General features: G+C 37.2%; 1 protein-coding gene across 1 annotated transcript; it reads left to right on the top strand.

The window, feature by feature from the left end:
* The first annotated feature begins 3,404 nt into the window (after positions 1-3,404).
* Positions 3,405-19,100, top strand: hif1an (hypoxia inducible factor 1 subunit alpha inhibitor). Its single transcript, XM_026934643.3, has 8 exons — positions 3,405-3,824; positions 8,230-8,477; positions 10,062-10,210; positions 10,577-10,722; positions 11,609-11,715; positions 13,205-13,268; positions 14,199-14,309; positions 15,703-19,100. Exons 1-8 carry the CDS (start codon positions 3,645-3,647, stop codon positions 15,757-15,759), a joined length of 1,062 nt encoding a protein of 353 aa, XP_026790444.3. The 5' UTR covers positions 3,405-3,644; the 3' UTR covers positions 15,760-19,100.
* The last annotated feature ends 1,866 nt before the right edge of the window (positions 19,101-20,966 follow it).

The following is a 20,966-nucleotide window of genomic DNA, read 5'->3' as shown; positions in this document are numbered from 1 at the left end:
TCTGCTTTTCACAAGTTGTTGCTGAGAATATCATTTGTAATGAAAACCTTTGTGTTAAATTGAAAAAGAATGCCAGGCAGAGCATTTTCACTAGTGCTCTCAGACTTTTGGACCCAACTCTGTCTGTGTGTGTGTATCTGTATAAAATAGGTTACTATACAGACAAATAATAATAATAATAATAATAATAATAATAATAATAATAATAATGATAATAATAATAGTTTTATGTTTTGCCATGGACAATGTTTTGCCATGGACATTATAGCTCAAATAGACCTAGAACTTTTTGATTATTTTGAACTCTATTTGTAAGTGCATTGAATGATCTAAACTTTGATTCCTTTGATTCACCACTAAGAGCTGCATTGAAGTCAGGGCTAGTTCGGCACTGTAATTCAGGCCAGGAATCTAGGTCCAGGCCACGTACACTATATATATAGTTTCAAAAAAACAGGGCATTTTGAACAAATGTCCTTCATCAGCTATATTAGTGCTGACTGTGCTGACTTGGCGCTCTGAACCTTTCCCTGTTAACACACCTGCATGTCCTTTATGATGAGTTTGCCATAAAAATGACAAACTTTGTCAAGTGCCAAAATTATTACTTTAAACATTATTCCTCTAGCATCTGTGCTAACAAAATAACAAATCATATGAATATTTTATTCGACCAGTTTTGAACTGGTAGACCTTTTGTACATGAACAGGATGTTTCCTGCTCTCTTTCTAAAGCTACTGCTACAAATAGGAAGAAATCAAGAAATCAATTAAAATTCTTTTGTTGTTTTACTTCAGTTGAGGAGTACTCGCTAATCAACAGCCACAAGACACAATGTCTAAGTTATACACAAAGACAGACATTGTTGCTGGATAATGTATAATGGCAAAATCACACTCACTGCATTATTGCTTTACAGCATACCAAATATTCATTTCCAGTTATTTGCTGCATCTGGCCAAGTGCTGGACACACACACACACACACACTTGTCTTATTATCCTTGTGAGGATCTTCCACCACTGACATCATTATTAAAGTTATGCCTCATTAAAGCTATACCTAGATATTAAAGCTATGGTGAGACATACAAACATGTCCACACACACACACACACACACAGACAAGCCCATTATGTGAAGTGCTAGCACTACATTAAGCTAGGTAATTCAAGAAAGTTTGAATCTGTGCCTTGAAAATGGCACACACATTTTTTGCAGGTTACCCACCATGTACAGTGGATTTGGAAAGTATTTGGGATGGGATTTATTTAGGATTTTTGACAATTAATGTACACACAATATCCCATAATAACAAAATGAAAACATGTTTTTAGAAATGTCTGTAAATGTATTAAAAATCAAAAACTGAAATCTCATTTAGATCAGTATTATGACCCTTTATTCAGTATTTTGTAGAAGCACCTCTGGCAGCAATTAAAGTCTTCTTAGGTAAGTCTCTAAAAGTTTTGCACACTTGGATTTGGGCAATATCTCCCATTCTTCCTGGCAGATCCTCTCTAGCTCAGTGAGATTGGATAGGAACTGTCTGTGAACTGCCATCAATGGGCTATCACTGGGACATTCAATGACATTCAGAAACTTGCACCAAAGCCACTCCAGCATTGTCGTGAACCTTTGCTCCAGTCTGGAGCAGGTTTTCTTCAAGGACTGCTCTGTATTTGGCTGCATTCAACCTTCCCATAATTCTGACCAGTCTCCTTGTCCCTGCTGCTGAGAAGCACTCGCATAGCATGATGCTGCCACCACCATGCTTCACTGTAGGGATGATATTACTAGTTGATAAGCAGTACCTGTTTTTCACCAACACTTGGAGTTCAGCCCGAAAGGTTAAACTTCTGCCTCATCAGACCAGAGAATCTCGTTCTTCATGCTCTAAGAGTCCTCTAAGTGCCTGTCATATGCCTTTTACTCAAGAGTGGCTTCAGTCTAACCACTCTACCGTTAAAGACCTGATTGATAGCGTATTTCTGCGAAGACTGTCCTTCCTACAGGCTCTCAAATCTCTGTGGAGGATGTCTGAAGCTCTGTTAGAGTGGCCACTGGGTTCTTGGTCACAAATTTTTAGAAAGAGAAACTTCATGATTTTTAAGAACTCTATTTTGAAAGGTACTAAAGCTGAATTTTGCATTCATTTATTGTGTGCAACAGCCAAACTAGACAGGTTTTTTTTTTTTTTTTAAAAAAAAGGGATTGGTTTTATTTCCCTTTCTGGCTACATTTGGGCTGGTTTTGAATCATTTGAGTCAGGGAGATCTGGCAACCCTTATTAGTGATTAAACCATGGGGATGGTTAAAAGGGATTTTAAAAGGGATTTTAAAATAGTGTCAACCTGTTATTTCTTTTTTCCTTTTATTTAGTCTTTCCACAGTAAAAAAGCACAATGTTTTTAGATTTGCATACTATTCGAGAGTTTTTTTTCCTGTTCAATCCACTATTAACTGGTGAATCAAGGTTTCAGCGATCAAGGGGCTCAAATGAATCATGCGCTGATCGAGTCATGAATCGAGTCAAGAATCAAAACCGCAAGAAACACAAGAAACACCGAAATCCCGTATGTGTATATGTGTTCATCCTCCTGGTGAAGAAAACATCTCTCTCTCTCACTTACACCACCAGAGATGAGCTGTTACAGGGACAGGTAGAAAACTGTCCGATTCATTCTTGTTGCGGTTCGATTTGATCGATTCGTTTAAAAGAATCGAAAGAAAACGAATCATTAGTGAGTGAATCACCTTTCACAAATTGGGATGCCCTCATGTTGTACACGAACGGGATCAGCAATGTACTGTATCAACTTTAAAATAAAACTGTTTATGTAAATGATTATTTACATTTATTGCATCCATGCAGCTTATCCTGCACAGAATCGGGGGGGAATCATTTACACATTAGGGACAATTTAGAGATGTCACTCAGCCTGCAACGCATGGATCTTTGGACAGAGGGAGGAAATCCTAGCACAGGGAGCGCATTGCCGGAGGAGGGATTCAAGCCCCCAACCCTGGAGGTGCGAGGCAGCAGCACTAACCACTACGCCACCGTGCCCCACCCACAGGCAATCCAGTTTACCCAAATATTTTAAATGTACTTTTTTTTTTTTTTTTTTTTTTTTTTTTTTCCGGCTGCACTTACTAACGCATTCTTACACGGTTTCAAAAGAAAAGACCTTTGTGACACAAGTGCTTGCGCATACCTGCAATTTCCCCTTCATGTAAACAAGTGATTGTTAAAGACTTAATAATCTTACAAAAATTGAAAGGAAATTTAAAAACCAATTCTGAAAAATTCACTATCTGCACAGGAGAGTGTGTGAGCGTGTGAGAGAGGGTGTAGTGTCTGGCTGTGGATCATGCGTCACTGTGTGTGGCTTCACGCAGCCGGAACAGAAAAGCGAGCGCAGTCACACACCGGGTGCCAAACAAACCCGAGCTGCTCTCACCGAGAGGCGCAGTGCACAGCTGCCGAGCCAGCAGACTGTCAGCGGATAACTCAGCAGCTCCGCCTCGCTCAGCTGCTATAAACCTCTTCTAAACCTTTTACCACATACACGGGAAAACAGCGCAGTGTCGACAGCAAGGACAATCACCCGCACGGAGAGACAGAGACGGAGACGGAGGAAATGGCCACAGCATCAGTGGCTGAAGCTGAACCGACATCCACCGATGCAGCTAACGCTTTCTTAGGTCTTCATGATGCGGGTTGGACTGAAGCTCAGCTTCGCAAATACCCTTTCCCAATTAGACAAATCCCACGGCTTTCTCATACGGACCCCCGCGCAGAGATCCTAATCAATAACGAGGTAACGCTGTCTTTATACGCCTCTATTAGTTTACTCTAACTAGGTACGTGCAGAGCTAAGTAGTGACTATTAGCGTGCTAAGTCATACCTAGCATTGATGTTTAAGTAAATAGGGACGCTAGCTAACACTGTGCAATGTTGATATGTTAGCTGGGTTAGTCAGCTCTAACTGTAGGCATGTGTAACGCTGTGTAACTTTATTTAACGCTAATGTTAGCTAAAGAAAATGGTTTAACAGCTGTAGTCATGACTGTGCTTCTTGTGTTCCTCTCTCAGACGCCTCGCCAGTCATGCCATGTTCATTTCCGTTATTGTTTACCGTAACGAACACGGGATATGCAAGATACTGTATTTACATTGAACAGTAGTCGCTGGAGTATAGCTGTAGCTGTCTATCATACCTGTTTGTTTATGGCAGTTAGCTAAATTTAATAAGTGGGAATGTGTAGCACAGTGCACTGCAGTTTCACTTGTAGACTGGAACATAAATTCAGGTGTAATTATGAGCTTTATTAGAAATATTAGAAGCGGTAAGTGCTCAGCCTTTAGTCATGCCAGCGTTAGCTGTAAACTCTGACTGGAGTCACAACAGGCCGAACTTGGTGCAAGTGCAAAATGTAGCTATTCCCAACAGCACCACCTCACTGTTATAAACAAAGATTTTGGATTGTACTTATCAAACATATACCTTTAGCTAACAGCAACAGGTTTATAGAAGAGCGTACTGTGTGTTTTATTGAGGTTAGTTAGGCTTCGAGGTACACTTGTGTTTATGAACACCACCACCACAGTGAGAAATAGTGTCTGTCAACACCACAGCGTGTCTCGTTAACCTGCTTGTGATGTGTCGGATCTTTGAACCGACTCTTTTAGGTGAAAGCTGAGAGCCGAGTCACTTAAGCCAGCCATTTATTTTTTCACTTGAAAAATTTTTTGTTTAATTGAAATAAATCTTCACAATGAACCACAGGCATAGCAGGATAAACAAACAAACAAACAAAAAAAAACGCAAGGATGCCTACTGGTTTGGTCAATGCACATTTGTAGTGTTTTTATGATTTAAGTTAAAAAGAAAATACAATGCCAAAGCAATGTTATGTTCATTAGAAGCTAAAGTAAGATTTCGTTAAACAATTTCGACCATAGTTCGCTTTGTCCGGTGTAGAAAATAAAGCAGTGAGTCATTTAAGAGCCGAAAGAATCGGCTCTTGTTGGTGAGCTGAACCAAATGATGTGACTCACCAAAAAGAGCCGGAATTCCCGTCAAAATAATGTGCCGTTTGTGGCCTCGGGTTGGCCGCTGTGTGGTGGTGTTCAGCTCTCAGACTGGCTGAGCTGAAAAGCGGCACGTTCCTGCAGTCACGTAGCACTGTACACACACACACACACACACACACACACACACACACACAGCACGCGCACACACACGCACGCAGCACACACACACACCAAATAACCAGCGCCGTCTTGCGCACTTTCAGTATCTAACATGCAGACAGCGTCTGGCAGTGTTACAGCCAACATGTATATCTAGGATTAGAAATTTTATAACAGAGTATACTTCCACAAAACCAAGCCCAAAAGGTCTTATAAAGATCACTTTTTTTTCTTTTTCTTTTATTTTGTGGCATGACCCTTACGGAATTAAATGGGCCTTAGTTTCAATAAGACATGTGTCTGAGTGAGCGTGTGTGGGTGTGGGTAGGGCTGTAACCATACAGTCATTTTCATTTTCATTTTAGATAGGTTCAAAATCATGCTATTGCACACTTGTGTACGAGATCCTTACTCTTGTGTTTAAAATAAATAATAAATGTGTCCAGTTTTGTAGTTGCTTTGTTAGATTGCTTCTAGGAGCTTAAGTGTATACACTTTACATAATAAAAGATGTATGCATTAAAAATGTTAAAAGCATTGAAATTCCTCGATTTTCCACAAATGGCTTTCCTTTAAAAGCAAGTGTCCTTTTGCTGTAAGTCTCTGTGTTTAACACGATGTTTTATTTTGAACACTACTGTGTTATCAAGCTCTTTTTTTTAATTTTTATTTTTTTAAGTAGGCTACAGACAATTTGATAACACTTTTGCTTAATAGCAACCCTTGATGTGAGTCTATTGTTAAAAGAGCTATACAAATAAAATAGAATTTAATTCATGTGCAAGTAAAATTAGCTTGCATAGTCATTATTCTTATATATATATATATATATATATATATATATATATATATATATATATATATATATATACATAATATAATGTAAACATGATTAGGACATATTGAAAGTTATAATACTGGAATGTATGCCACTTTGAAGTATTGAAAAAATAAACTTTTGATACAACACTACATGCAGCTTTGCTAGAATGAATACAGACATAAAGATTTTTATTAATTTCTTTAACAAACTATCAGTATGTGATTAATTTCACTGGAAATGCCAGTGATATGGTCATATGATCACAGTTATTAATCTGACACCATTAGATGTTTAAGGAAATTACAGTGATATAATGGCTTATTCATTGATTTCTATAAAACAAAACATTAAATGTTAACAAAATGTTGAACATGAACAGTTTTTTTTAAAATATATAACTATAGCTGGCATTATAATAGCTCATTTAATCAGCCATCAGCCTTTCCACTCTTCTGATTGATTATATTTTCTTTGTTCTGCTGATAGGCTCCCTGTGTAGACTGTATGGGAATAAAGTTATGACCTGTACCAAGTAAGCTGTTTAGAGACTCCTACAAAGCATTCATCTTTTTGTGATTTGGGGAAGGGGATACGCATGCTAGGTGATTAAATACGGAGAGTGGCAATAGGTAAAACCTTTTTCCAATGCAGGTGCCAGCATCTGCCAGCAAAATTACTGATGCCTCTAGACAGGACTAAAATTAACAGATGACTGCAGAGTTGGACAAACAGTAGGTCATTTGGTTTCTAATTTCCTCAGGGGAGGAGAAAAACAACGACATGGCTGAAGGCCATACATGGAAATACTGTATTATCACAGTGAAGCACTTGCACATAATGGAAGTACTCCACGTCTCCATGTAAATTTAATCTTGTCTGAATGGAGCTGCGGTGTGTTTTTTGGTACCTTATGTAACTGATGGTTCATAATCAAAATAGGAGGCTCATGTAAGGATTATGGCCTACGTGTAGTTAGCACATATTCAAAAGAATTTGATTTAGGTCACTGTAATTTGTAAATATTGCATTATTGTAAATCGGTATAGTAGGGCCAGAGGTATTCTATGAATAAAAATTTTTTAAAAAGCTTGTTTGAAATAGCTTCACTTAAGCTAGGAGAAGAAGTGACTCCCTGCTCAGTGTGTTCCACTAGGTATGACCTGTTTTCGCTGATTGAAGTCTGGTTGTAGTGGTCGAGGCTCGGGCTCATGCTCCTAGTTAAGTATTAGTAATGCTGTAGAATGCACAAGAAAACATAGTTTAAAATATTTATAAACGATCAAATCCATTATGAGCAAAACTAATATTAACTACTCAGACATAATACAGTATCTTCATTTAAGTAAATTTGTAATTATACCAAATTAAGATGGTATTATCCTGACAAATGTGCATCAGTTATTCCATTGAAATGATGGCTTTACAAGCAACAATGAAGTGAGCAAAGAAAGACCAGTGTTGGTCTTTTCAGGTAAGAGAGTATAAAATTTCTTGCTTTCCTTTTCTCCTGGTCGAGCTGAGCTGGGCAGGACTGTATTTGCTATATGTGACGTCAAGGCTACCAAAATACTAATCAGAATCGGATCAAATTACATCAGCTCCAACTTTACCCCAGTACAGAAATTTCATTTCACTGAGCTTCAGTGGAAATGTAATTCTAGATGGGCTAGGTGGGCAGCAATTTGTGGGACACTCTGTTTGTTTTGTCCTGGTGGAACTATAATGCCACTTAGCTTGTCCAAAACAGTTGCAGAGTCCTAAGCTTCAGCATTAGCCTTACATGATGCAGGTTTATCCCAATGCATATGTTATCATAGTACCTGAAGAGGGCTTATGATTAGCTTCCTTCATGGAACTGAAATTAGACAATAATTAGCTGGGCTGGTTGAAATAAGCCTGGCTTACCTAGTGGTGAGCTTTCATCTTGGAATATTCCTCCAGGATTTTACTGAAGCTGAGATTGTTGTGTAAATGAAGTGGTGCTTGGAGCAACATTGTTTAATTTCTGATTGTATTTGGCTTGACCTGTGTTACTTATTGTTAAATGTTGGGGATTTAGAAGTCATTTAGTGCTGCAAACTGTGTAGGATTACAACTGACTGTAAAAGCTATGGCATCTTGAGTACGTGTATGTAAAAATAACCAATAATCTATACTATCTGTACATCTTTATACATATTAATGCTGACATTTTTTTTTCCATAGGAACCTGTCGTGTTAACAGATACCAACTTGGTTTATCCAGCGCTCAAGTGGGACATCAGTTACTTGCAAGAGAACATTGGCAATGGGGACTTTTCTGTGTACATTGCTGAAAACCATAAATTCTTATATTATGATGAGAAGAAAATGTCAAACGTTGAGAACTTTGTGCCAAAGTCACGCAGAATAGAGATGAAGTTTTCTGAGTTTGTAGAAAAGTTGCACCAGTTGGAGTTGGATGGAAAACAGAGGTAAGGTGTATTAATGAATCACTTATCCTGTATCTACAAAATTGGTGGCTAAAAACGTGTTCATTGGTATTGTCTAGAATGCAAATCATGGTTCAAATGTGTCCTGATGTTAAAAAAAAAAAATAAATTAACATCAGTTGTGGACAAATGAAATTTACTAGTTTAGGATCAAGATTGCTGTAACAGCAGGTGTGCTAAGTTGTGGAATGTGTTGGGGTGCATGAAATCCAATCGAGGAAATAAAATCACTGCCGGGCATCAGCCAGCTACCAGGCCGAAAGAATACCAACCTCTTCATGCACTGATTTCACTTCTGTGTCACTGCCTTAGTCAGACATGTTGTTTTGATGTGTGGAAAATAAACACAATTTCATAGACAGAATATTAGAAAGAGGTTAAATAGGTTTTAGTCTTTAAAACACATTATTCCTACCTTTAGCTCAACTTCTTGGATGTTGTATATGCTCCAGTACAACAGTTAAATGGTGGTTTGTGATCATTGCCAACAGACATCGAGCCATTTTATATAGTACAGCATGTGCCTGTGTGGGTTGAATTTTAGCTCAGTGGTCTAATGTTAGCAATATGTCCTCTCATCGTGGTCTGGCTCAAGCAACACTTGGCATCATTTTGCCTGAGTTCAGGGAATATGATGATGCGAACTATTTCACTGAGCTCGATGCTCCATTCTGCCATAAAATATTTAGTGACCTGCAATCAAAATATTATATTATAATAAAAAATCTAACGATTATTAGTGATTGTTCAGATTCAAGTGGTATGTTCTATATTTTATTCAGAATGTCTTTCTTTTAGTTGGTGTTTAGTCCTGTTGTCTTTTACAGGGCAACACTTAATGCTTCTTTCAGTAAAATGGAATAGGACATGGAGTGCTCTTTTTTTTGTGTTGCATCACCTGCCGAACCAAAGGTTTTTTTGTATACTGTCCTGATTAGTGTTTACCTCGCTGTATCTTACTGGAAAACCTTCCAAGTGCACACGAGTACAACTCTTTTGCTTTGTCACTGTTCTCATTTGTTGTCTCACATTGTCCTACATGATTTTTAAAGCAGATTTTAAATTGTGTTCTCCAGAACTGCTAAAACACACTCTGAACTGATTGTCTGAGATTATTATAATTATTATTATTGCTGTTATTTTTTTTTTTTTTGCATGACTCAAAAATTGTCTGGTATAAGAACGTTAGTGCTCATCATGTAGTGTACATGATTTCGACTGGGTCTTTGATCATTGATTATTCCTTGTTTAGTTGGACTGAGTCGTATGATTTTATGTATGGTTTGCCATTTTGATGTGGAAAATTATCTGTCCGCTTTTGTGTTCTTTTCCATTGAGATTGCAAATATTAATGGAAAAGAATTGTAGTTTAAACTTTTTTTAAATATTAAATCCCTTTTCAAGACACCTGATTTACTGCTAAAAAAAAAGCACAGGGTGTTACAATGAGATGCCAGTTTGCTAGATAAATGTACCTTGTATGTAGATGTTGTAGGTAGGTCCATAGTTACTAGCTGTAGCATCTGTTTTCTCAGCCTCTGTTTTCAATGACATTTTGATTTTTAGAGTGTACTTGCAGCAAACCCTGAATGACACAGTTGGGCGAAAAATTGTCGTGGATTTTCTGGGATTCAACTGGAACTGGATTAACAAACAGCAAACCAAACGAAACTGGGGGCAGCTAACATCAAACTTGCTGCTCATAGGCATGGAAGGTACGTCATAGCATAGTGCAGGAGTGTCCAATCTTATCCGGAAAGGGCCGGTGTGAGTGCAGGTTTTCATTCCAACCGAGCAGAACCCACGCCTGAGTCTACTGAAAGCCAAGATCAACTGATTAGAGAGGTGAATTCAAGTCTGGCTCCTGCTTGATTGGAATGAAAACCTGCACCCACACTGGCCCTTTGTGGATAAGATTGGACACCCCCGCATCGTGTATAGCCAGCCATTTATTAGCATAGACATCCACATAGCAACGCTGCTTAAAATATTTAATTTCCATTTTTAAATTGCCTGAAAGATTTTAACGTCTGTCTCTGCTGTGTTCTCTTTCATGTTTCTAATTCTCTTGCATTGAAAAGGCAACGTGACACCAGCACATTACGATGAGCAGCAGAATTTCTTTGCACAAATCAAAGGTTACAAGAGATGCATCCTTTTCCCACCAGACCAGTTTGAGTGTCTCTACCCTTACCCTGTTCATCATCCATGTGACAGGCAGAGCCAGGTATTGCTACTACTTCAGAAGTAGCTGACACTTAAATCTTGAAAGATGTCATTTTTTGTTTTGCTGAACATTATGTAAGGAATAAAACACAACAACGTGCTGTTATAGGAAAAAGATGATGTCATGCCTTACCACCCAGAAACTGATTATTTTTCAGTAACAAAATGTTTTACTCCTCTTTTACCACATGAGCTTGTCACTGCTGACACTTTTAAATTTATTGTTTAGTAATAAAAGTACTTCTTTATAGTTGTGTGTAACGCTGTGGAATGTCCACGAAAGAAGTTGCTTCCTGTTATTACTTACGTTATAGCAGCTATAAACCATGTTTCTCTCAGCAGCCTCTCTTTCTTCTCTCTTAAAGTTAATAAAACAAAAATGCAGCTTGTCATGTTACTGAAAAACCAAAAAAGCGTGAAGTCCTCTGCCCTGAAGACTTACAGAAACCCTCCTTACGCAGTATTAACAATTACACAAATAAAAAAAAAACCAAATCTGCTTATGTGAAGCGTCCACCGTACAAGTTGTTTCTGTAGAAATGCTAATGCATTAGAATGAGCGCATTATAACCCTGTGAGTTGCTTTGTATCTGGAACTACTATCAGAGGTGCTGTTATAGAAAATCAGTCAACACCTTCTAGCCAATCAGATTTGATAGTTCAACAGTGCTGTGATATAAGACAGTTTATTATCCATGCAGAACTTTTTATTATTACTAACGCCGTTATGAGCAAACACCAATGGTTATAATCTTTGTTGCTGTTTCTTGCATTGTGTGTTTTTAGTCAGTCACTACTTTTGTTCTACAGTCCTTGATTTTAGAAGTATGTTACAGTATAGGCACATTCGCAAAATTATTCCTAATTGCATATTCTTTGCATTGTAGGTTGATTTTGAAAACCCTGATTATGAAAAGTTTCCCAAATTTAAAAATGCCCTTGGATATGAGGCTGTTGTTGGACCAGGCGATGTGCTGTACATTCCTATGTACTGGTAAGAGATGCTTATCAGTTATATATGTAGAGGGCACAACAGTAATGTGATTATAAAGAATTTAATCAAATACTATTGAATTCCAAGTGGTATGTTCTATAATTTGCATTTGTAATAGGCTAAATGCAGATTTTTAACCACTGATCTATAAAAAAAAAATTCATGTCATCAATGGACAATCCATGAAACTAAAAAACTTTATTTTTTGTGTGTTTAATTAGACAGTAACACAGTTTTTGTTGTTTTGGTGCTATGTGCCTAATTTTGGCAGGAAATGCTGTTTTATTCAAAACCTGGAATATCAGTGAAATAATCTGCTTAAGCAATATTGCATGAGCAAGAGTGCAGTTATAATGAACATTGGCACGGCAACAGTCTCGTGCTTTTCCCATATTCAGTATAACCGCACGATTGCGAGTGCAGTATTGCTTTTTATACAACGGTTTTATAAACACGAAATTAATATTGCGTAACAGACACAATATGGCCAAATAATTTGTTTAATGTTGCCCCACGAACCGAAATAGATCCCAAAGAAGCCACACCGACTTTATAGCTGGCTAGCTAGCTCACAATTATTTGAACATTCCATGTCTGCTGATGGTGTTGCTAACACAGATGAGTGGAGTGATACACACAGTGAAACATCCCACACAGTTGTTGGTGCATGTCTCAGATTTTGTTCATTCTTTTAGGGTTTGTTGCTTGTGACGTAAGACCAAAATCTCAAAAGTATTTTGGCAGAATTCTCACATTACATTGCCTAATGCTCAGAAGTTACCAGTAGTTTAAGAAATATAGTAGTTTAAGGACAAGCTGTGACTTTCAGCATCTGTGTGTATTAGCGTGGGGTATATAAGCCACTAATATCACTCGTTTGGAAACTGTGCACTTTTTCCCATTATGAGGACTCCATTAGAAAAACAACTTGCTTTCTCTGGTGACATCTGAGCATTTAGACAGATAGAAAACGAGTCTGTCTTTATATCTGCCAAATTACACGTGGCTGAGAATATTTCTGAGGATATTAAATCCTAAACATGGCTTCCCAGATAAGATGTTTTTTAATTAGAAATGTTTTATTTTTCTGGTGATTCAAAAAAAAATGTAATGTGAGAATTCTGCCAAAATACTTTAAATATTAGAAATTTAGAAAATATTAAATTAGAAAATAAAATATCAGCGGAGTGAAAAAATGTGAACTTTGGTTTTAGGTGACGAGCAGCAAACAATAAAAAAAATCTGAGACATGCAGCCACAAGCCTATCTGAATTGATACTGAATATCCCTGTTGTATAAATCCATATTAGAAAACCATTTAGGAGCCAGAGGCATCACAATACAATATTCTTGAGTACAAAACCAAAACAGGAGTGATACTGTCCAATTGCACATAGACTGCAATGTCTAAATAAACAACTCACGATTTTTAGAGTTTGACTCGGAAATTGGATCGAGCTTGAATTAATCTTTCTGTTTAATAATGCAGGTGGCATCACATTGAGTCGCTGTTAAATGGAGGAGTAACTATCACCGTCAACTTCTGGTACAAGGTATTCATGTGCAGGCCGATTTTGTAGCTAGAATTTTCTTGTTTGTCCCCCAATTCAACAAAGGTTGAGGTCTTTTTGCAGGCCACTCGTTCTTCCACACCAACCTTGGCAAACCGTGTCTTCATGGACTTTGCATTGTGCACAGGGGCATTGTCATGGTGGAATAGGTTTGGTCCCTTTAGTTCTAGTGAAGGGAAATTGTAATGGTACAGCATACAGAGACATCCTGTGCACTTCTGTGCTTCCAAATTTGAAACAACAGTTTGGGGAAGAACCACAGATGGGTGTGACGGTCTGTTGTCTGCATACTTCTGGCCATATATAAAAAAAAAAAAAAAAAAAAATATATATATATATATATATATATATATATCATCGAAGAGTGCATACAGTTGAATAGTTTGTGTTATTTCTGTTCTTTTTCCCTAAAGAGTCCTAATCTTCTTTCAGAGCCCAGCTTAGATAATGGATAATAATAAGAATAAGTAACAGTATGTTAGAAAATTGCCTTAGATTATGGCCCTTCAAGGGCTCACAAACATGGCAGAATGTGACTTTGACACCCCCGGTTTAGGGCATATAAAGCCGAGTGAATCATTGCAAAAACTGTAATCAAACTGCTAAATAAATGTTAGAGTTGCTGCAAATGCAACTGAATCAACATACCGTATTAAACAACCAAGAGTAACATGAATGTACTTTCCCAAATGATCTCCCATTAACCATTTAAGCAGCTCAAACGATCCCTAGTTCTCTGTTTACCCACCATGACTCGGGTTCCACATGGATACAACCATAGTAGAACCTGTTACTCCAAAGGATCACAGACTCATTTCAAAATTGCATGTAATGTCAATCTAGCCATAGAGAGCCTTTTGTATTATGTGATCTCATATCTCAAGTGAAACATACCTGTATTGTTCTTTTCAGGGTGCACCCACCCCAAAGAGGATAGAGTACCCACTGAAGGCCCATCAGAAGGTGGCCATTATGAGGAACATTGAAAAGATGTTAGGAGAGGCCTTGGGGGACCCACATGAGGTACTGAAAAGTAGAGCATTCAATCATAGTGTTTTTTTTCTATTTTTAAACACTTCAGTAGTGCACTGGAGACAGTCCTTCTGTCTTTTGACCTTAACCTAGATACAAAAGTATTTGTAGCTAACCTGCTTTTAAACAAAATTAAATTGAGCATACTCGTTTTGACAACTGTTCAGGAATTTATTAAACCTTTTTCACATGAGAGATTCTTTGTTCACATCCTCAAGGTATAAAGTAACATTAGTCGTCATTTTTGGTGTGAGTAGTGCACACATTCACATAGTGCTTGCACACTCAGCCGTCCTTCCACTGACAGAGCCTAGACCAGGCTTTTACATTCAAGTGACTAAAAACCAAAGGAATAGATCTAATATTTTATATATAAAATATTCCTTGCACTGACCTTCCTTGCTTCAACCAGTCTAGCAGGAAGTGTTGTGGTGTTAGAGGAAAGTAATCCACTCCGGGCCGTATCACAGCACCGGTGTGGATTATTTTTCGCTAGCAGCTTAGTTTATATTTGCTGCATGATTTTGTGTGTGTACAGAAGCAATATTAATGTGAGCTGCATTATTGTTCACATTTTTTGCTGCATATCTTAGGTACATCTGGAAAATTTAAAAGCGCTAGACAGTGTGCCAGAGCCTGTGACATTAAACACAGAGACACACTATCTCCCTTAAAACTTTCTACTGTCATCATGATTACTGTCATGGGGGCATCTCAGATGGTGCATCTCTGACCTTATATTCAAAAGTAACTGTAATTTTAACTTTAACGCTAACTGTATTAGGAAAACCAGTTAGCATTAGTACTCAATAACGGTCTAGAATAGTACATAAGAATGCGATTTGAGACAGCTCTAGTTTGTTTAGTGGAGCTAGTTGGACTGCTGAACTACATTTGTGCAGCATGTCCGTATATGAACATGAGCATGAATATAATATCACATATTTAATTAAAAATGTCTTGTCTGAATGTGACTCCCAGTAATATTTCAAAACATTACCACACAATATCCATCTTGGATATTTCTTATATTAATATGTAAAATAATTGAATGAAACAAAAGAGGAGATTGTGTGTTTCTCTCACCACCCCATTTGTAAATCAAGTGACCCCCATGTGGGGCTGTGACCCCTAGTTGGGAACGTCTGACCTAGACTCAGCCCAGGAACAAAGGTTCAGGTTTCAGAAGGCTTTGCATTTCCTAGTAATTCTTGCATTATTTTCCTTGATAAACTGGTACCAGTGAAACATCGTTATCAGTCATTATTATTGTTATTCTGAGAATCAGAATTTTGTAGAGTTCATAAGCTGTTAGCTGTGATGTATATAAAATCAAAGATAGTAGACTTTTTAAGAAATTTAAATTTATCACATCTTTCGACAGGTTGGTCCATTGCTGAACATGATGATCAAGGGGAGATACGAGCAGGGTCTGAGTTAATCAGCAGTTTACCTCCAGTGTGCTTTGTGCGTAGGGATGTGGATGGATACTTGTCTGTACATTCAGATTGTTCGGTTAACTGCATGGCAGTATTCTGGCTGCATACATTTCAATCTGCTTTTAGTATCTCAAGCTGTTACGTCTGCTAACGGAAGGTACCACTAGAGAGAATTGATTTGCTCTGTCTTTTGAGTCGTCATAATGTGATATACACTGATTAGTTATATGATTTAGTGTGGGAGAAAATAAACATTCAGAGCATTGCCCCTGCAATGGCACCCATTTTTGTTGTTTGTTACCTTGTCAGAATAGTCAAAAGATGACTGTCAATTTTAAGAGTGCTTCCAGCAAGCCTACCAGCAAGTTGTGTTACTTTAACAATGGCAAATTTTTACTATATACTGTCATATATGCAGGTTATAAAGTTATACTTTTAAAATCAGTGCCGATTTTTTTTTTCTCCCCCTTTTGCCTCTTTTAACAATCCCCCTGGCCCAAAAGAGTATACAGTACAGTCACAGTAGTGATGCACAGGAAATATCGTTTTAAGCCCTTGAAGGAATGGGACTGTTAGTAGGATTTTTTTTTTTTAATGAGTTTTGACAATTGCTAAAAATATTTTATTTTTGTGCACATTAAGTCATGTGCTTGTTTGACTCGTGTATTTGTTTGAATGTAACCTTATTTTACACGTGGTACAATTTTCAGGACTCTTTTGCAAACTAAGGCAAATGTTTCATTTACTCTAGTTAAAGACTATCAAGTCTTTGTGTGTGAATTCAATAAAAATGTATTTTACAGTAAAAAAGTAATCTGTCCCACATAAAAATGATGCTTGTTTGTATAATGACAATGAATCTGAAAGTCAGTAATATGCCCCCTTTTTTCTGAGGCTACTTCAGCATTATTAAAGATGTTATTTAAATCCACACACAAAAGGAAACATGAAGAAAAGTCTAGCTTGCTTATTGTCACAGTTTATTTGCCTAATTGAGATCTGATTAACTGCTTTCCAAATTAGTCTGTTTTATATTTAGGTTTTGTTTTTGTAATGTAGATTTATTAACCTGTGTGTTTATCTTCAGTAGCAGAATGTTTATGATGATTTTTAATTACAGATCTTTGGACCTAAGAGAAGTTCAAATTGATGATTATTGTTCTACAGTGATTATTGCACAAAAGTGAATTATTTTGTGGATGTTTGAAATTGTTAGACTTTGCGTACTTGGTTTTGTAAACGCTTACTGTGTATGTGCCAAATTGATTTTCTTAAATGGAGTTGTGATTGAAATCAAAGATAATTTTTTTTTAAATTTTAGTATTACAGCTTTTTTTTATGTTGATAAAATATCTATGGCTTGACTGTACTTCGAATGGAAAGAGATGGTCAGTATAGCACTTAAACAAACGAGCAAGTATACTAAGTATACTTAAATTAAATTTTATTTGTATAGCTTTTAACAATTTAACAACATTGGCACTTAAAATGTCTGGGTAATAGTCACTGTACATGGGAAGCACTGCATGTGGCTTGTGATTACTTACCTAAGAGGTACTTAAAGCTGCAGGATTTTGAAATTTTGCCCCTTCTGGTAGACAAATGCTATCCAGGCCGAACATTTTGTAAATCTGGTTGTACTGCACTCTTCCTCTACACGCGAATTAGTTTCAAGGCTGCGTGTGCACACATTTAGACAGAACTCAAGGCTCTGTCCCAAACAGCACAATGCACACTAAGAAGTATGCCTAAACAGTAATGACACTGTGTAGAGACTTGCTATTTATTATAGTAGTATGCAGTTTAGGAAGCAGCCCAAAATATTCACCACTTGAGATTACTCAGTATTACAGAACAAAGTAACCTTTTTTTGCACGTCAGTGTTACTGTCACAGTTACTGAGTGCCAAATGAAAGAGCAAGACCTCTCAGCAATAGCTTGCATGTTAGCAGCTGTCAGCCGTTTAGCACAGATTGCCTGATCAAGCAGCCGAGCCTGTGCATCGCTGGGCCACTGTGTATCTGTGCTCATTCTGTGGTGTAATACACAGTACATATTCCACAGAACGAACTAGTCGCCTGTTATTTTATCATCTAATCTGTGTATTTTGTTCTTCGGCCTGTCAAGAACATTTGGCATGAACCAGATTGTGTTAGCTGAATACAACTGAATACAACCCTCATCAGATAAAGACTCTCGCTTACCTGATATAAATAGTTTTGAAATACAAAAATACAGAGAAACTCACCAATTTCTCCTGTTAGTCACTACCACCTACCAACTGGGAATACAAACTTCACAAGGAAGATAAATCGGCTAGCCATCATCTATTATTCACCCTCTTCCCATTAATGAGATGGGAAATGCCTTATCTGTTCAAGAAAAAAAAGAGAAAAACTATCAATCCTGAATCCTTTTACAGTGTAGCACTGGAGTTCACTCTTTCACTCCTGTTTGTTTACACCATCATGCTGTTTGTCTCTTTCTGATTGGCTGTGGCTCCTGCCAGTCACTGTTTAGCTAGACTTCTTTTGTGTCTGAAGTTGGGGCAAGATGACGTTTGATGTATCTGAGCTAGGGTGCAACATACGGATAAATTTCCTACCAACCCAAGGCCCCGACATAGCTCTGACTGAAAGTAATTATTACAGGGTTGTCAGGGCGACTCGTGCCAGGTCAGAAACATCAAAAAAAAAAAAAAAAAAAATTATATGCACTGTAGTTTCATTTATATCCATTTAGAATTGCTGTTATTTCCCATGTACATAAAAATGGAGAAGTAGTAGGGATGGGGATGTACTGTAAGGGGGGCTGTAAGCCAGAATCATTATTTTGTAAATAAGAAAATCTTCATTCTTGTGTTCAGTTCATTTATGTCCATTTGTTAGCCAGCTTTCACTTCCATATATCTGCAAAACCACTGTTAAAACACTGGTATCTTGTTTTTGTTAACCCTTAGGGAATGTTTCTGGGTTAGAAATTGCAAAATAGTTTTTACTTGGAGTACTCATCAGATTTGCATAATGACTCCTGTTTAGCCTTAATATTATTAAGAGAATATAATGTGTGTGTAGGGTACTGTCTTTTTCAGTCTGTCATTTACCCCATGGGTTTTAAAGAAATGAAGGTATTGCACAATTAAGCATTAAGCAGTGCGTGTATATATATATATATGCTCTACTGAATAAGATGCTCCACCCTGTTGTGCATGTAGTTGATAAATGAAAGGCTCTTTAGAAGCAAAGGTACACTGTCTGTTTTACCTTGCCAAATGTTTCAGGATGCTTTAATTCATTGTTGAGAAATGTTCCTCTTCTAGAAATAAAGCCTTACCCATTATTTACCTTGAAGTTGTGTGAATACTTAATGAGTTGTATAATATAGTTTAATGGTAACATTAAACTCATTTCAACTCATTCATTCTGGTTCAACTTCAGGGTGCTTATTGTTGCACATGTGTCTGTTATATCCATTCTGAAGCAGAAATGAGTTGTACCTCCCATATTACGGACAGTTATGTGATTAACCACTATAAAACCAATGAAAATATTAAATATTGTGCAGTAGGGCTATAATTAAACTATGAATACATTATTCTGAATGAACAGATAATGTGTTTGGAACAGATACAAATACAGATATGAACAGGAGGTGCACTAGTGCTTCACATAGCATCTGGTTCAAACTATTGGTGTGCATCAGGACAGGGTGTCTGTGAGACACAAAAAAAAAAAAAGAAAAAAAAAGTCAGTTTTACTTTCACCTGGGCGTGACTGATTAGTCTGATATGAAGCTTGTGGTACTAACAAAACCCACCTTCATTAACATGAACATGTGGGGCTGTGTGTTACACATTTACAGTGTTCATTCATCCATCCTCAGTTTAAATGAGACTACTAGTTTGTTTATATTTTCATCTTTTTGGTTTTGGCCACATCCATTTTGGGTTAAAATGCAAATAAAGATAGTGGTGTGACGTTACATTACTCTGCTATTGTGCAAGGAATCTGTCATCTGTGTAATCTGGTGCCTTGCCATGCACACCAGCCTCTGAACCAGACTCATACTTCTTTACTGATGCTGTATCTGTAGATGACAGCAATGCAATAAATTCTTTATATGACATACTGTTGTGGCTGTGTTTCTGTAAAATACCCCTCTGCAATATGCTGCGATAAAGCAATGGTTGAAATCACACTGAACCAAGCCGGGAAAAATTGTAAGATTTTGTATTGTCCAATAATAGTGTCCAATTCTTCCCCCTTTATTTCTTAAGCATTCAACCACTTGTCTTTTATAAATACTACGGAGTTACCAGTTTTATCAACTTGAACACACATTCACAGCAGTGTATTCTGCTAATGAAAAACACACCACCTTTTCAAATGACGGCTCAGCCAACTGTTCCATAACTTACGCTCATGTTACACAACAGGTGTTGACACAAAAGATGATTTAGAATGATAACACTTACAGCCAAAAATAGACCTGACTAAAAGTTTACATCCATCTTTTTATGTTAATCATACCGCAAAAATAAAAATTTTGACGTGTTTCAACACAGTTTTGTAGTTTATCAGTTAGCAGATATCACCTCTTCATGAGGAACTGCATAACCTGAGCACAAATGACACCTTACAAATGTTAATACACTAGGGTTCCTGTACTACTGTGAATAGTGAACATGGGTTACATGAACAGTCACCTTTCATCAGCTAAAACCAGGCAGAACTGTAAGCACCAAAGTACATAACACTTCTAATACATAATAGCAGAATGAGACTAAAAGATACTGTAAACTAAAAAGTACTGTAGATCCAGTGTAAATCACTCAAAGCTCAAAAGAATTTACACTACAAGTAGTAATGAAAAGAAATAGGGAGACCCTCGAATAATTTGTATATCTGCATAAAAAAATACAGTGAGTAGCTTTTTTTCCCTTGAAAGCCTTTGAGCTTTAACTCTCACTACATCCCAGCTTTAATAATGCCTGAGGCTGTTGCATTGGTTGCTTTTATAATAGAACAGCCATTTAGCAGCATTTATTTCTGACTGACACATTTCATTACCCCCATGACAATCAGATTTCAAACTGCACACCCAACCTTCATTATCCTGAAAACACTGCATGTTATGTATGTATACACTCAGGTCCATAAGTATTTGGACAGTGACACAATTTTTGTAATTTTGCCTCTGTACACAACCA

This window comes from Pangasianodon hypophthalmus, chromosome 3, assembly GCF_027358585.1.
Source record: "Pangasianodon hypophthalmus isolate fPanHyp1 chromosome 3, fPanHyp1.pri, whole genome shotgun sequence".
Classification (NCBI taxonomy): Eukaryota; Metazoa; Chordata; class Actinopteri; order Siluriformes; family Pangasiidae; genus Pangasianodon; species Pangasianodon hypophthalmus.
This window is presented reverse-complemented; position numbering and strand designations above follow the sequence as displayed.

Excerpts from the sequence above, each read along its gene's own strand:
- hif1an (XM_026934643.3), top strand. The coding sequence starts at position 3,645 with ATGGCCACAGCATCAGTGGCTGAAGCTGAACCGACATCCACCGATGCA. Across the intron at positions 10,211-10,576 it reads GCTGCTCATAGGCATGGAAG|GCAACGTGACACCAGCACAT; the intron begins GTACGTCATAGC and ends TGCATTGAAAAG. Across the intron at positions 13,269-14,198 it reads CCGTCAACTTCTGGTACAAG|GGTGCACCCACCCCAAAGAG; the intron begins GTATTCATGTGC and ends TGTTCTTTTCAG.